This window comes from Priapulus caudatus, unplaced genomic scaffold (genome assembly GCF_000485595.1).
Source record: "Priapulus caudatus unplaced genomic scaffold, Priapulus_caudatus-5.0.1 Scaffold1751, whole genome shotgun sequence".
NCBI classification, from domain to species: domain Eukaryota; kingdom Metazoa; phylum Priapulida; class Priapulimorpha; order Priapulimorphida; family Priapulidae; genus Priapulus; species Priapulus caudatus.
This window is the reverse complement of record NW_014578812.1, coordinates 15,642-32,145: the sequence shown is the minus strand read 5'-3', so window position 1 is coordinate 32,145 and position 16,504 is coordinate 15,642. Positions and strand designations below refer to the sequence as shown.

Below are 16,504 nucleotides of genomic sequence, written 5' to 3'. Positions count from 1 at the left end.
TCAAGAGCTAATAATACCTATATTATACCGGTATTATTAGCTCTTGATATTATCAGCAGTTAATAAAGACAAAGTTGTCTTTATTAACTCCTGATATTAAATAAATAAAATGTGTTTGCTTGCAGTCGTGTCAGCTGTTCATGAGCGTGCTCATAGACCGTGCCGGCATCGACTACCACGTCGTGCTGGCGCAGAACGCCCTGCAGCTGTGTCTCGCACACCCGGAGCTACAGAACGAGATGTACTGTCAACTCATCAAGCAGACAACGAAACACCCGACCCCGCCCAAGTCAGGAGTGCAGGTGAGGCTGGAGAGAGAGAGAGAGATGGGTGGATACGGGAGGGATCAAGTGCCGTAACCAACCTACCACGCTCATGCCACAGCTCACACACACAGACGCGCACGCACGCGCATGCACACACACACGCACACGCACACACGCACGCACGCACGCACGCACGCATGCACGCACGCACACACACACACGCGCCCGCACGCATGCACGTGTTAATAGAAAGTGTTATTAGTTTTAGTTATTCGTTAAAGGCTTTGAATTGTGTTACTAGCCTAAGTTAAGAGTAAAATAGTAATAACAGTTGTTACTTAAAGGGTTTGCATTGTGTTAATTGATTGGATTGTTGTGTTTCGCTGCAGAATCTCTTTCTGTGTGCAAGCCACTCATGGTTCCTGTGTGACTCTCAAGCCTCGTCCCCCACCGGTGGCACCACGCCCAACGGTAGCAACGGCAGCGATAAACTCAATCCAGCAAGCTTCGTCTTCATACAGGTACCCACAGAACAATACTAAACTGCAGGAAAATAATTATATTGCACGAACGATAAATACATTGGTGCAAGGGTGAATAATGAGAAATTGTCATTGTAAGATGACATTGTAATATACTCCCCTGATTGGTAATATCGTGGGCATGTGTATACTCAGGAGTGTAGCTAACGCATTTTGCCTGGGTGGGTGGGAGGGGGAAGCCACGTGCGTGGTGTGTTCTGGGCAGGTGACCATTGGACAAGTCTTTATTGACCGTGTGTCTACATTTCTTTGGGGGCGCACCCCCTGGCTAAATATGGTCCTGATACTCAATTTACGGTATACATATGTTTATGGTAGTAAAATACATTGTTTATTATAAATTAAAATAATTCAATATGAAGTTATTTCAATGTGAAGTAACCTGTATATAAATATTTAGTACGGTATCTGAGCGATATTCGTACACATCATACATATGAAAAATTATGGTAACGTTGCGATTTAAAGCTTATATACAGATGAAAAATATAGTAATGTTGTGGTTTATATGCATATATACAAGTGAACAATTATAGTAACATTGTGATTTATGCAGTTTGTAACAAATCTTACTAGCTGTAACGAATCTTCATGTTTCCTGTATGCTCACACCTACCCATGTGTTCAGGGCTGGATGCTGCTGGCCATGTGCATGGCATTGTTCCTACCCCGCCAACACCGCATAATGTGGTACCTGAAGACGCATCTACAGCGACACGCCGACACCAGGTACCGCCACCGCAATGTTTATTATTACCGTAAAGTGTTATATATAGATCAAAGACGGATAAATCGTACGTAATCAAAAGATTGCAGTCAGGAAAACGTAATGTATTTATGTTTATTTTATGATGTTTTTACGTCGTCATCGGTGCTGTGACCTTTCGTGACCTTACGTCGTTGCAGGTCGGAGCTCGGCAAGTACGCTATGTTCTGCCAGAGGGCGCTGGAGCGGTGCGAACAAAATGGCGGCCGGGAGGCGAAACCATCTCGCATGGAGGCGCTGTCAATCATCACGCGCAACCCGTACACGACGTCGCGTCCCTGCAGCATCCCCGTGCACTTCCTCAACGCTACCTACCAGGTAAACGCACGCACGCACGCACGCACGCACCGATCACAGCACGCACCATGTGACGGCGCTGTGTCAATTAATGCACGCGCCAAACCCCGTACACGACTCGCGTCCCTGCATGCATCTCCGTGCACCTTCCCAACGCACGTTACGCAGGTTGTAAACACACGCACGCCACGCACGCACGCACGCACAGCACGCAGCACGCAGCGCATGGAGGCGCTGTCCAATCATCGTGTTTTTGCGCACAACAGGTGTAGTTCGACGGCTCGACCAGCGTGAAGAGTTGTCTTACACGCTGACGCAGGAGATCCGGCCATGCGGATGCTAGTCCAGTCTGGCTTTGCGCTCTCACTGATGACCCTTGCGGCTAAGGGAGATAGCAACACTGCTGCTACAGCTCGGTATGTCAAGGTAAGATGATGTGCACTTCCCAGTTCGCCTACGTTATACCTCCTATTCGTATTTTCTCTCCATCTCTCCCTTCTCTGATGCCAATATATTTCGTTGGTAATCTCTCCTACTCTCTTCTCTCTTCTCTCTCTTCTCTCTCTTCTCTCTCTCTCTTCTCTCTTCCCCGCTCTCCTCTTCTCTCATCTCTCTACTCGCTCGGATCTCGTTTTCTTTCTCTATCACTTTCTCTAATTCTCTTCTTTGCATGTGTGTCTGCTACCCTCTATGATACACAGAATACAGCAGCGTTCGCATCTGTTAGAAAACGTTTTCGATTTTCTAACGACGCTTTTCCCCTCCGTGTAGATTTGGACGTCATTTCACGTGGGAGCAGACACTCAAGGAGAAGCAGTGTGGCAAAACTCGAGTAACAGCCAAAGTAGTCAAGCTCACTATAAGAACAGGTGCGACAGTATATTATATAGTATTAATATATATATATACGGCCGTAGGCCCTAGCTTTCTATTTGGGGGGGGGGTTTCGTTTTTTCAATGTTGGCAATTGCCTCGCAGGGGCGTGTACATGGATTTGTACCAGAGGCGGGTCTAATCGTATACCATAGTTGCGAGCACCGCGAAGGCGGGGGTCGGTTGGGGAACCAGAAGCGGTCCCCCAGAAAATTTTTAAAATTTACCCCCCCTCATCATGCCGTTTTCTGTCGCAGCAAGGGGGGTCCGGACTCCCTGGACCCCCCTGTATACACGCCCCTGCTCGGGCGCGGAAGCGACCAGGGCAGGAGCCAAGCGACCGAGCGGCGGGGCAGGGCGTGTGGGAGGGGGGCGTGTTCATTCGTTCACCCTCGCCACGATTGCGGAGATTTATGGCAAATTATTACACTAAATGGAGCGACCTGAGGCTAATTTTCTTGGAAATTTCAATAAAAAAAATTTTTTTTGCTTGGGGGGGGGCCTCGGCGGGGGGGGTTCGTTCGTTAACCCCCCGAACCCCCCCTGGCTACGGGCCTGTATATATATATAGTATATATATATAGACCCGCTATTTTGTCACAAATTCTACCAGGAGCCTATCAACAAATATTGCTCCAGTGGCCCTGGGGGCCGTTGTTAGAAACATCGTAATGTTAATGCTAATGTTGTTTTTGACAATGATCCCCTGGGTGTCGAAAGAACCCCTGAATAGTTATTGCATCGTGAATACAAAACGTTTTGCACGTGAAGTATGCTGGAATGACTATGACATTCTAGATTCATGATAATTAGATATGTAGATATGTAAGCTTCTTAATACGTTAATAAGAATTCATAAAATTGTTGATGATGTTTCGTACACTGCCCCCTTGCTGTTCTATTATTAGCTACGTGAAAACACGCGTTGCCATTAGCAACAGCCGGCGTCATTTTTCAGAGATTTTTCCACGTAATCTCTTTGCTCAATACGTTCTCAACACAATACATTCAAATAATAATTAAGATAATCAATATATTATAATTTGTTCAATGCGTTAGTGAAGCAGATGAGCGGTGATATTCTGTAATCGTGCCTTTACTGGACGCTTTCTACAAATTGTACTTCGTGCTATGATCATATTCTGTATCGTGGGGGTCTTTTCCACAGATTGTACTTCAAGAGTCAAGTTCGTGGCGAGACCGACATGGAACGACTGCTGTTGTGCTACCAGGTGGCGCTAGAGATAACTGAAGGTCGCTTCCCTCTATCTAAGGAGATGGCGCTGGAGCTAACTGCTCTCATGGTGCAGGTGAGGGTGCAAGCCTAGCAGGGGACACATGCTCTGTTAAAGTTAGCTGCTACCCTAGCACTACCTACAGCAGCTGTTGTGTGTGTGTGTGTGTGTGTGTGTGTGTGTGTGTGTGTGTGTGTGTGGTGTGTGTGTGTGTGTGTGTGTGTGTGTGTGGTGTGTGTGTGTTGTGTATGCGTGCATGCGCGTGCGTGTATGTGCGCGAGCGTGTGCGTGCCTGTGTATGTATACGTGCGTGCGTGCGTGCGTGCGTGCGTACATATATATATATATATATATATTATATGTCTCACTATTACAGATAGAGCACGGCGACTATCGTCCGGGCAGCACACACAGCAGCGGTGGTACGGCGGTGCCCCCGTGTCACCTCGTTCAGCAGGTTGTCGACCACTACCACCCGAAACACTTCCGTATCAACCAGTCAGCCGACGAGTCAAAGTGAGTGAGAGCTGTCAGAGGTGATATCCGAGGTCACAGACGCATATTCCGGTGTTGTTCCGGTGTTCCTCGAGAGATTGTGTTCCGGTATTCTGCGGGGTAGTGTGTTCCGGTGTTCCGCGAAGGATTGTGTTCTGGCGTTCCGCGGGAAATTGTGTTCCGATATAGCACTGGAAATTGTTTTCCAGTGTTCCGCGAGAAACAGTGTTCCGGTGTTCTGCGGAGAATTGTGTTCCCGTGTTCAGTGAGAGCTTTGTTCTCGTGTTCCGCAAAAGTTGCGTTTCGGTGTTCCATGCGGGATTGTGTTCCGGTGTTCATCAAGAACAGTGTTCTGGTGCTCGGTTTCTTATACCGAGATATTCCCTGTTTTTTCCTCGTTTTTGTCACAAATTTACTCCCTCCAAAATACGGCTGACACGGTAAACCACGGTATCACACCATGTTGATGCATGATTGATGGGTTTGTGACTGTGTTCTCCTTTTGTTTTTCCTCGTTTTTATAACTAATTCACGCCCTCCAAAATACTGCGCAGGTGGTATGCAATCCATCGCTGCACTGATGTGTCTGGCTTTTCCTCTTCCTCCCTGACCAAATTACAGGTAACATGCGCTCTATGTTGATACATGACTGATTGTTTTGTGTCTGTGTTCTCCTCTCCTCCCTGCAGGAACCTGGTCGCCTCTGTTCAGGGAATCTGGGAGAAGAAGCTGCGGGGGAGGTCTCAGCAGGACTGCGTGCGCTGCCTTCTCACCGCCGTGCGCAAGTGGCCTTTCTTCGGAGCCAAGCTCTACCACGCAAAGGTGAGCCTGAACTCTTGACACCAACCGTACGTGGTTCCGAGGGTGGTCGTTATTGGGAGAGTTGACTATATTCTAGTTTCAACCCAATAAATGCTACTTAATCAAAGATAAATTCCATCCTTCACACCGCACGCCATTACGTTTTAGCACCACTAAACTTTAACTGTCTAACTTAATCTAACCTTAATTCTTAAAATTAGCTCTCTCTCTCTGTCTCTCTCTCTCTCTCCTCTCATCAGAGCAAGGCTAAATGTTAATTAAGCCGTAATTAAGACGATTTTCCCAAGTCCCAACATCATCTGAGACATGTAAGATAAACCGAACTTCACATAAAACCGAAGTAAACAGACGGTCCCGAAGGTGGTCGGTATATTGGGGGAGAGTTGACTGTGTTCTAATTAGCGATTAATTGTTATTTGAAACTTTTAACTTATAATAAATAATATAAATAATAACACCGCATATGCCATTGCGTTTTAGCATCACTAAACGTTAACTCTCTAACTTAACCTTAACTCTTAAAGCTAACTCTGTCTCTCTCTCTCTCTCTCTCGTTCTTCTCATCAGAGCAAAGCTGTGGATAGCCAGAAGCTTGTATGGCTGGCTGTACAGGAGAAAGGCGTTGACGAACTGGACCACAGCACCATGGTAATTAAACTTGTGATATTATTATTATTATTATTATTATTACATTATTATTATATTATATTGTATTATATTATATTATATTATATTATATTATATTATATTATTGAGATTGAATCTGTCCATAGGTGTAGTAAAATCAGAAACGATCCTTTGCTTTTAGTCTCGATTGAAATCTGAAGGTCTGTGGACGATGTTACGTCATCGTTAGCTTAGTTTAGTGAGCACATCGTGATTTGAACCACTTATGCTCTTTAGTTCTTCCGGGAGCAAAAGTCACCCACAAATACCCTGCAGCAGGCTTGGTGTTGGTGGCTGTTATCTCCATTTCTTTCAGTTTTATTTTTTCGCTCAATTCATCAAAAATTTGTCGTAGGTGTATACCTTACTATAATTATGCACTTATATCATAATATCAAACGTATTAAGAAGGAGAGGTTACATGAAACGGTGAAATGCTGAAACCATGTTGCAGTATTAGTTGAATTAAGAAACTTTGCCTATTTTTATTTTGAGATTCTTTGCTGTATTATTGATGCAGCTGTCCTACCTTGCTAATATAAAACAAACCGTTGTCCCGTACGATGCTCTACGCTGAGATAATGAGCGGTGAAAATCTGGGTATTTTTGCCGAAAAACCCATCGAGATCCCTGTTTGCTGCGACCCTCTCTCGCTTGTGGCCAGTGTGTTGCTTCAGTCGCACGCTGTGTAGCGCCATGTAGCGCTGACTCCGCATCATACTACAGAGTTTACTGTACATCCAGCATGAGGTGGGTACAGGTGGGGGTCATCACTATGGCAATCAATAACAGACGTCATTCATTCGATTTGTCAATCATGTCGGAACACACGGAGGTTTCCCGAAGCTATCCAAAGCGAGAGAGGGTCGCAGCAAACAGGGATCTCGAGTCGGTTTTCGCAAAAATACAGATTTTCACCGCTCAATTATCTCAGCGTAGGGGCATCGTAGGGACAAGCGGTTTTATATTAGCAGGTAGGCGCAGTGATCAATAATACAGCAAAGAATCATCAAAATAATATAGGCAAAGTTCTTAATTCAACTAATACTGCAACATGGTTTCAGCATTTCACCGTTGTACGGTCTCCTTCTTAATACGCTCTTGATAATATACCCTAACCTTCTAAGGTGGGGTACCGCTTTATTGATTCAAGTCTTCAATGACCGATGCACATTTGTTATTACCTGTTACTATGCACACGCCCAGTGTCTCCCTCTATTCCTGCAGGAGCTGCTGCGGTCATTTCCATACAAAGTGCTCGTGACCTTTGGCGGCTTCAAGGACGACCTCATGCTCGTCATGTCGAACCTCGAGGGAAAGTCGGAGAAACCAGAGAAGCAACTCTTCCACATGAAACCGGTGAAGGTAGGTTCTCACAGGTGTCGCGTATGGTTCGACCCAAAGTTGCGATTAGTGCAAAAACATGTATCCCAGCACGCACAATTATAGTAATAATCAATTAATAATAATTAAATATATAATAAATAATAATAATAATAACATTAATATAATTGTATATTAATAAATAATATATATTAATTATATTAATAACTATATGTTCGTATAAAGCGAGCTTGCGAGCTCGCGCAAGGTGGCATCATTGCCGAAACTGCCGTCGCTACCGTCATCTTAACATCACGAGCGGAGCGTGCCGCCAATGTGACACTCAGGTCGTTCACTCTTCCTACACCGTCTGCCTATATTTACAGATCATGGACATCACTCAGCTGATAGCGAGCTACATCAACGGCTACCCGAACATACACCTGATGGCAGGCGGCCACGGCGGTCAGGCGGGCGTGGCCGTAGACAAGCTGGCTTCCCCGGGGACCCCTCCCGGAGCGCGGGGCAGGAGTAATCCAGCTGCCCTGACGCCGAGCAGCGGGAAGGAGTTGGCCATCGTGCAGGACAGACGCAGCGATGTCATCTAGTAGTCAACTGTCACATCTAGACAGGTGTGGTTGTGTCATATGGTAATCATGAAGGCAGGACAGGTGTGTGTCATCCAGTGATCATGTAGACAGTAAAGGTGTGCGTCATCTAGTGGTCACCTGTCCCATCTAGACGATGACAGGTGTGGTGGTGTCATAATATGGTGATCACCTGTCCCATCTAGAAGATGACAGGCGTGGTGATGTCATATAGTGACCACGTAGACAGTAAATGTGTGTGTCATCTAGTGGTCACCTGCCCCATCTAGAAGATGACAGGTGTGGGTTATCTAGTTGTCACCTGTCCCATCCAGAAGATGACACGTGTGTGTGTCATCTAGTTGTCAACTGTCCCATCTAGAAGATGACAGGACAGGTGTGATGGCATCTAGTGGTCATGAACGCAGTACAGGTGTGATGTCATCTAGTGGTCATCTATTGACCTTCTAAAAGTCTTGCAGTAGACCATATGGCGGTTATTTGCCCACACTTTAACTGTCATCTATCTGTGTGGCAGAGGCATCAAGTAACAACATCTAGTAGTAATATGCAGACCACAGCAGTCACTTACCGATGCTCTAGCGGTGCCCAGCTTTCAGTCATCTACCTTCAGCATCTGCTAAATGAAGTAGTAGATGTGTGGGGGACACGTGCATACTAGTCACTTGGTGGTTGTCTAACAGGCGTAAGCAATCAATAGAAAACAGACACATGTAGTAGAGACTATCCAGGGATATCTGCCTGTCGGTAAAGTCCTATCAAATGAAGTCGTCCGTGTAGCGTAGTGTGAACTCACACCATCGCTTGTATCGCCGTCGTGTCACCAAATATCGGTGACACTTGGTGACAGTGTTAATGACGACTCTGGGCCGGTGACGCTAGCTGTCGGGGTTTGGCAAAATGCTCGTTCGTGATTTCCCGCGAGAACTCACTAAGCGCTTTTTACTCGTGTTAACTTTTTTATGCAGGCATTATTTATTCAAGAGTGTCGGAGGAAGCTTCGTGGTTGCTCCTTGGCTCTCGATACAGCGGCCTCTGGTTGTGGGAGTGAACGGGTTATACCGGTAGAGCTGGCTTGTAGCGGGAGTGAAGGGACTCCACTGGTAGAGCTGGCTTATAGCGGGAGTGAAGGGACTCCACTGGTAGAGCTGGCTTGTAGCCGAGAGGCGAAGGCTACACCGCGGTAAGACACGCCTGGCTTGTAGGCGGAGTGAAGGGTTACACGCGGTCACGAGCCGGCTTGCTACGCGGAGCGACACGCGGCGGACTACACCCGTAGAATGCTGCTGTATGCACGACGTGAAGCGGGTTACACCGGTAGACGCTTGGCTTGTAGGACGGAGCGCAGGGGTAGCACCCGGTAGAGCTGGCTTCCGTAGCGCGACGTGAGCGGGGTTTACACGCGGTAGCCAGCTGGCTTAGTCAGCGGGAGTGCAGGGGGCTTAACCACTCGTAGAGCTGGCATTGATAGCGGGAGTGAAGGGGTTACACCGGTAGAGCTGGCTTGTAGCGGGAGTGAAGGGGTTACACCGGTAGAGCTGGCTTGTAGCGGGAGTGAATGTAGTGCAACATCAGCCATGGCCTCAAGCTAAGCAGCAATGCTGTGGATGAGACTTCACCGCATGCATTGCAGGAACGATAGTCATACCTAGTCAACAGAATGTTTGCTGTATGTAGCTTACTATGGCAGATAACGTGTACATTCGACAACCAGGGTACAGCCGAATGTCGGAAGTCGATTTTGAAATGTGTTTTTTCGGTAACGCATTGTTGGCGGGTGTGTACATTTCACGCGAAACTGTAGTTATTGTTGAAACATTGATAAGCAATTCCAAGTACCGTAGAAGGCAGCAGAAGACAGTGTCAGTCGAGTTGCTTGAGCTGGATGGTAAGCTCAGATTTGTGAATAACGCCTGCACGGACCCCCGTATGATATAGAATGGCGATTCTATTGTTCTGTGTTCTTATCCAAGGGTTTTACAACGCAAAGGTGGTTGCGTACGTGGTCTATGTCATTGTAGATGAATATATGAGAAGTGCAATTCACGACAAATGCAAGAGTTGGAGAATGTGCAAGCAAGTAAGATTTGTCATCCTAGCGTCACGTACGTGATTAATGTCATTTAATTATCTTCGTAGTGTTTCTTTTTTATTATTCTGCACTGTCCCGCGAATCGTAAATGTTGTAAATATGTACATATTATATACTTACTATGAGGTGCCACGTATTCTCTATAAGTGTACAGCTGGTGTGTTGCACCGTATAGTGCTTTTTCTCCTTTCATCTTATGCGCCGATGATTTTCCGACAGGAAGCGCTAATTTCTGTAATAAAAAAACTGTTGCCATTGTAGGAATTTAAGTAACTAGTTCGTGTCTAGTGATGTTTGTGTTACCGTGTAATTCACCCTTCAAGAACATACTATAATATGTGGTCATGCCAACTATGTTCGTGTTTCCGCCGTCTTCAGTTGATCAACCTTTGATAAAGCAACTTCAAGTACAGGTTTTAGTGTTTTTATGATGCGTATAGCAAGTGATTAAGGATATCCTTTACTGCCGACGAATTAAAATAAATTTGTCTCGGTTTGGTTCTTTATTTTGGTTAGTTTTACGGGAGCTTGTTATGAAAGTTAAGAGAAGACAATCAACAGAAGTTACTGTAAGAACTAGAAATTGTGCAATGCATGCCTATATTTGACACTGTTTTTGCTGAAGTACTGGCATGATTGTATATGTCCTTTTAAGCAATATTTATCATCAGTTTGCATATTCATGCCTTATTTGGTCGATGCATAAGGTATGGTGCTCTAGTCATTTAATGAAATCAAAAATATTCACATACAAGCCACACGTGGAGATATCATGTGCGATTTCTCATGTGTTTGTGCTGTGAACGCGCGCGTGAGTTTTAACTCAAAGCAATAAATGCATTACAATAAAAGTCATCTACAGGTATGCTGGTATCTAATCAGACACGTATTTGAAATGATTAGCCAATCATCAGTCAGTATGATTATGTTACTTCCCGTGCAATGTCAACACCGTGCATGTTATTTTCCGGGACAGTTTATTTACCTGGGCAATGAAATCTGGTTTTGTTACGAAGTAAAATTATTCCACTCGTTTTGTGAGAATCGAGTTATGTTAGGAAATTCAAACATGGCGGCAAGCAGTAAGCAGCAATACCAGTATTCAGACTTTACTTGATTTTAGTCTTCATTTTGTCTTGCGGTTATATACCGACCGAGATGTTATTATTTAAGGTAAACGCATTTTATACGGCATCGACCATCGCGTCGCTTGTTCTCTCTCTCTCTCTCTCTCTGTAGATTCATTAGTCTACTATAGTCTACTAGTCAGTGTGTAGGTTTTTACTGACCTGCGAATGCATATATAGCACATTGTGTGCGGCGACATCTTGGCATGCGAGGTGACAGCTAGCTCTAGTACCTACTATAGCATTTGTTCGGCACAGACCTGTGGCGATCAACAGCTATAGTATAATATACTAGAGGTAGGTGACCACACGCTGTGTGCACAGACGTCCGAGCCCCGGCTCTGTATTATGTCGTCCGACATTTTGCTACTTAATATTTACGACGATATTACGTTTTTATACCTATACCTGCTCATTGACACACTTTACACTATTGTTAGTCATCTAGTTAAATACTGTGAATAAACCAAGCAGTTTAATCGTATATTCTACTGTGTTAACGTATATGTATTCTCTTGTTATCGGGATCCCCTACATATGTACGCAGGTGTAAACAGGGATGTGCGTTCATGTAGAAATTATGAAGTAGATCCAAAACTTGAACTTGTGTGGTAAACTGTACAATCTTTAATATCTTAGACACATCACATCTCCTTACACACAGACAAAGAACGCCCCTCTCGCGCCCAGAACCAGAATCTCCCTTCCTATTACATCTCTCCCTATATATTCGCCCAAAACTCCCTACATCTTGAGCGCACATGTCACCCGTTCTGTCCAGTTCCAACCGTTCACCTCATTTCACAATCACCCTAGAAACTGCCTAACCTATAACCCGCTTATCCAACTCCCTGTAACATCAATGCCGCCGCCCAATATGCGCGACGTTCTGTCTAGGTAGACTGAAAACAACTACCAGTCTAGCTCCACGCACTAATCCATGTGACACGTGCAAAAGACATGTTACACAGGCACGTGGCACGCACGCACGCACGCACGCACGCACGAACGAACGCCTGCACGCACGCACGCACGCACGCACACACTCATAAACACACACACACACGCACACGCAGACACACATAGTTGCAACGCCAATAATGAACATTCTATGGGCAAATTATTGCACGTGACCTCATTAATCTATTGCCAGTAACTATTAATGGTCGTGGAAATTGTTACTATAAGAGAAGGAGGCGGAAGGGGCGTCAAAGTTGGGCACAAGTTCGTTTAACGCCGTCGAACGGTACGCGGTCACGATATTCGGACGTGCGGGTGGGTAAGTCCGAAAACGAGTGTGGAGTATCGAGCGTGGGACGTCAAAGCGTCAAAGCGTGTTAAGATGTGTTAAAGAGGGAGAACAGTTCCCGTCTTGTAACAAAGGTATAGGGAGGAAAGTGTCCAGAATGTGCGGGCACAAATCGTACGGCTCACCTTAGGGTCGTGCATAGTCGGTTGTATAGAGGTACCGAAGGTTGATGTGACGGTCACGGTCTGCGCCATGACAACCGAACCGTACTGCGTGTCGTACCCAAGTCATATGCTCTGGGTAACATTACGTGCGTGTCGTGTTCTTGGTACCGATTGTAACAGTCATTCTGAGGAGTCAGTGTATTTTTAGTTGTTTAGTAGATGTTCCAAAGGATGGAAGTGAAAGCAAACGCTAAAAAAGTATATTAACAACAAAAGTTTAAAAAAAAAAATGTGTAAGAGTCGACTTGCTACCGAGTGCTGTTACCGCCGTGTCGTGCAGCGCACACACGTCGGTGTTGTTACGTACGGCCACAAACAGTTTTGTCACGCAGGTTAATGATTTTAGTGGAGCCAGTGCTGTTAACCGGCCCGGTACGGTTGTCTTGCCAACGTGACGGTCACACGTTCCGGGTACTCGTATAGCATCAAGGTAGGAGTATCTAGCCTCTCGTGTAGATAGGTTCCCGAAATGTTGGTACGGTCGTACAGTGATAGTTTCTCAGAATGGGGCTACAGCGCGCCTAGTTCCTAGAATCATTGTTCGTAGTGAAGAGAAGCAAGTGTCATGTGAGACTCGGAATGCAAGGTGATTGATAGAGAACAACTCGTGTTTTTGTTTCACGCGATGACCGTACCATTTGTTATGGCTTAGTGAAAGGACCATGAAATGTACTTTCCTGCTGACAGTTGCGAAGCAGTAAGTGTCGCCGATAGACTTTTGACCGTCAAGCGGATGGTTAACATTGCAGTTGTGTTGACTGTGTAACAAATGAGAGTACTGAACGTTGCTTTGCTTGTATGTTAGAGCCCAGTACCGTGTGTGATATGTGAGGCGTACAAGTGTTTGTCAATGGGGTAATTGCAACTACGTGCACTCAGTATTGAACTTGAACAAGGTTACGCGCCACGTCCTTAGAAAGTTCTTATTTATATGTTTGTGCCTCAAAGCAAGTGTTCTTGTCGTACTGAGTTCGTTAAACTCTCGTCGTGAAGTATCAAAAGGCTGATATTCAGTGAATAAAGTGTGTGCGTATAACATCAGGCGCGTCATTTAACACGTGTAATGCGTGTCAGAGCCACAGTTAATAGTAGTCACAAAACTAAAGTATACGTGAATTTAAAGTATATGTAAACAGTGTGGTTACCAATGGAGAAGTCAGTGGCTGAACAGTTCCGTGTGGTGTTCTTCGTATTAGGCACTGAGTGGTGTACCAGTGTGGTGTGGTGGCGGTGATTGTATACCGTGCTGGTATGATGAAACCGGTCAGAGTGTGATCGGACACGGCCGGGTAACCCAGGGTCTGATCTCTCCGTGATACCAGGGACACAAGGTGGTCTCGTTCCGCCTAAATGAATTACAAACGCCAACGCGTACACCTCGCCCACAAACAGTGTGCGTGTAAAAACGTATCTTCATGCTCGTCTCATGAGCGTTTGCGTGCTTTTAAGGTAGCACCGTAAGTTGGTGACACCTACAAACCAGTATATTTTACAACTTGCGCGTTAAGTAAGTTAAGTCTGCGTGGGTCCCGTGGTAGGCAAAGAAGTCAACGGTTGGATGTGTCATCGTCTAACTGGGCCTGCAGTCTAGGTTCTAATAGTCATAATTGTTTCGTCGCAGTAGTAATCCTGCAGCAGTGCACATGGTGGTCATGTTGGCAGACCGTGCGTAGGTATAATATGTGAGTAGAGTAGAGTGGGGTACGTGTACGCGGCAAAGTGTAGCTGAAGTAGTATATTTGCGTCAGTGGTAACGTTGTTCAGCGAGCGTATTGCGTCCGAACAAGTGCCAAACCACACATGTGAATTGACGTTATGAAGTAGTGCGTTTTGCTATTCGATAGGTACGTGTAACGGTGTGACTAATGCACGTAGGCACCAATATGGAACTCTGTGATCAAGTCAGAACGCACCGCAGACGACTCAGATGAGCCCTGTCGCACTGCGAACACACCCGTTCGTTTCAGAGTGTGCACCTCAATTGTGTAGTTAGGTACTAGTCGTCCCTGTGAAGTAAGTTAAAGTTACTAGAGAACTTCTACCTTATACGTCGTGAATTTATTAGCATGTAGAGTGTCGTACACTAGCGTTTGATAACGATATACGCTCATAAATATCAGCCACATTGGCAGGTGCCGTACAATCCGCCATTTCGTTCACATTCTCCATATAACATTTAATCTGTTGATTTCTCAATTGTAGTCCCGAGCGCACTAATCCCTCTCCTCATGTTTGAAAGCATATGTATGAATGTTTCATGCTCTTTAGGTCGCAGTGTCTCGTTGTCGTCCTACAGTAATGTTGTACAATGGTGCCTTGTCTCGTAAAAATAAGCCAACGGTGTAATCTCACTGAAGTAGTGTCTGGTTCTGTGCGTCTACCTGGCGCATACTCCCGGTGCTGCCTCAACGTTGTTGACGTCGTATTCCCGTGTCGTACGCCACTCGCTCTCGCCGTCTTATTTCCAGATTGTGTTGCTTGTAGTGAAGCCATTCCAAACATGCATCTTTGCCTGTGCGTGCTACGACAACAGCGGCCATTTGTCGAAATAGTTCCAGTACCGTTTGACATTATTAGTCTGCTGTTGTAAATAGGTCAAGTGTGTTTGTACATTGTGTAGTCTAGATATCCTTGTTTCAAGTGCAATGTTTCAAAGCAGCAGTAGAGTGTCTTTCGCAACGATATAGTCATTAAAAGAGCATTCACGTATACGTGGTCGCGCAGATTAACTTTGTTGCCCGACACTTATCTCGTAAGTAACCAGAAAGTAGTGATGTTGAAGTTATTGGCCGTGGTGTGACGAACGTCATGTGTTTGCCATGTGTGTAGTAGACGTTGGCGGTGAGTTTGTTGCATATAGATTTTTTTTTACATTTCATCAACATATAGATTATATCGAGGATTTCACAAGTCAGAAAAATAAACGTCAGTCGCTCAAGTGCTGTGAAATGTTTTAGTATTATAAGATGTAGTTAGTGCTCGCAATATGTCGTCGCGTCGATAGTCTACTTGCCTACGTAGTAGTGCTAAGTTCTATTATCGTGAAGTAGTAGGTGTGTACTAGATAGTCGTGTGCGACGTGCGCCATCTGTGATGTGTGCTGGATCGTAAGTATGTCACTTATATATCTGAATACAACTCGGGGATCCGATGAACAAGAGAAGTTACATATACGTTAACACTGATATGTTCAACTCTCTATGTAAGCCGTGACGTGCGTGGTGCGTATAGTTCACCGTACGTCAGTCGCGCTCCTTTAGGACAATAGCATTATGAAATTATCTAGTACTAAAACCAACTAAGATGGAACACGAGTGTAGTTTGTGTATAAGTGGTATGAACTAAGCGTCTCCAAGTGTCGGAGAGGGCTACCATCTAGGCTAAATGTAATAGACCGAGTGAAGGCATTCATTCCGATATCAGTGATCACAGTGTTAAGGAACTACTCGTGTCAGTTGTCATGTGTAGCCTAAATGTGTCGTGGGACCTCAGTATGTGGTTTACAATACAGTACGAAGAAGCCGGTTACAGTCGTGTGTCGCGTACTCTCTCTCTCCGTGACGGTCTGTGTATGAACATAGTCTATATTTCAAGTGAGAGCTAGTGCTGTCGAAGTGCAAGCGTACATCTAGTATATTTTATACTAGTAGCTGTGTGTCCGTGAATCTCATCACAAGGGTATGACACTTGTGGTTCATCCGACGACGCAATAGTATTATGCCGTGTGTCAGGTCCTGCGTGTGAGTAATTACGCGTGACTAGAACTCGGCTGCTTCACGTTCCGCGTAGTGTAAGCGCCGTGGTGCTCCGGTCCTCCGGCCCACACTTATAACTATGTTCGTTAGTCCGTACGTGCAGTGTTCGCAGCGGTCATTGTAAAAACCTAGCACACTGTACGTAGTAGACGTATAGTAGACTA

General features: G+C 45.4%; 2 protein-coding genes across 2 annotated transcripts in view; one reads left to right on the top strand and one right to left on the bottom strand.

Moving 5' to 3' along the window:
• LOC106817516 (pleckstrin homology domain-containing family H member 1-like) overlaps positions 1-9,053 on the top strand; it is a gene marked incomplete in the record, with an annotated part of 29,570 nt that extends 20,517 nt beyond the window's left edge. Inside the window, 12 exon segments of the mRNA XM_014822186.1 lie at positions 126-302; positions 656-787; positions 1,437-1,537; positions 1,715-1,892; positions 2,259-2,297; positions 2,643-2,740; positions 3,913-4,054; positions 4,356-4,495; positions 5,164-5,296; positions 5,864-5,944; positions 7,190-7,327; positions 7,672-9,053. Coding sequence (XP_014677672.1) covers positions 126-302; positions 656-787; positions 1,437-1,537; positions 1,715-1,892; positions 2,259-2,297; positions 2,643-2,740; positions 3,913-4,054; positions 4,356-4,495; positions 5,164-5,296; positions 5,864-5,944; positions 7,190-7,327; positions 7,672-7,893 — 1,581 coding nt within the window.
• A 5,394-nt stretch (positions 9,054-14,447) lies between these two features.
• LOC106817515 (zinc finger protein 2-like) overlaps positions 14,448-16,504 on the bottom strand; it is a 9,629-nt gene continuing 7,572 nt past the window's right edge. Inside the window, exon 6 of the mRNA XM_014822185.1 lies at positions 14,448-14,527. Within this exon, the coding sequence (XP_014677671.1) occupies positions 14,448-14,527 (80 nt within the window). The remainder of the gene's footprint in view (positions 14,528-16,504) is intronic.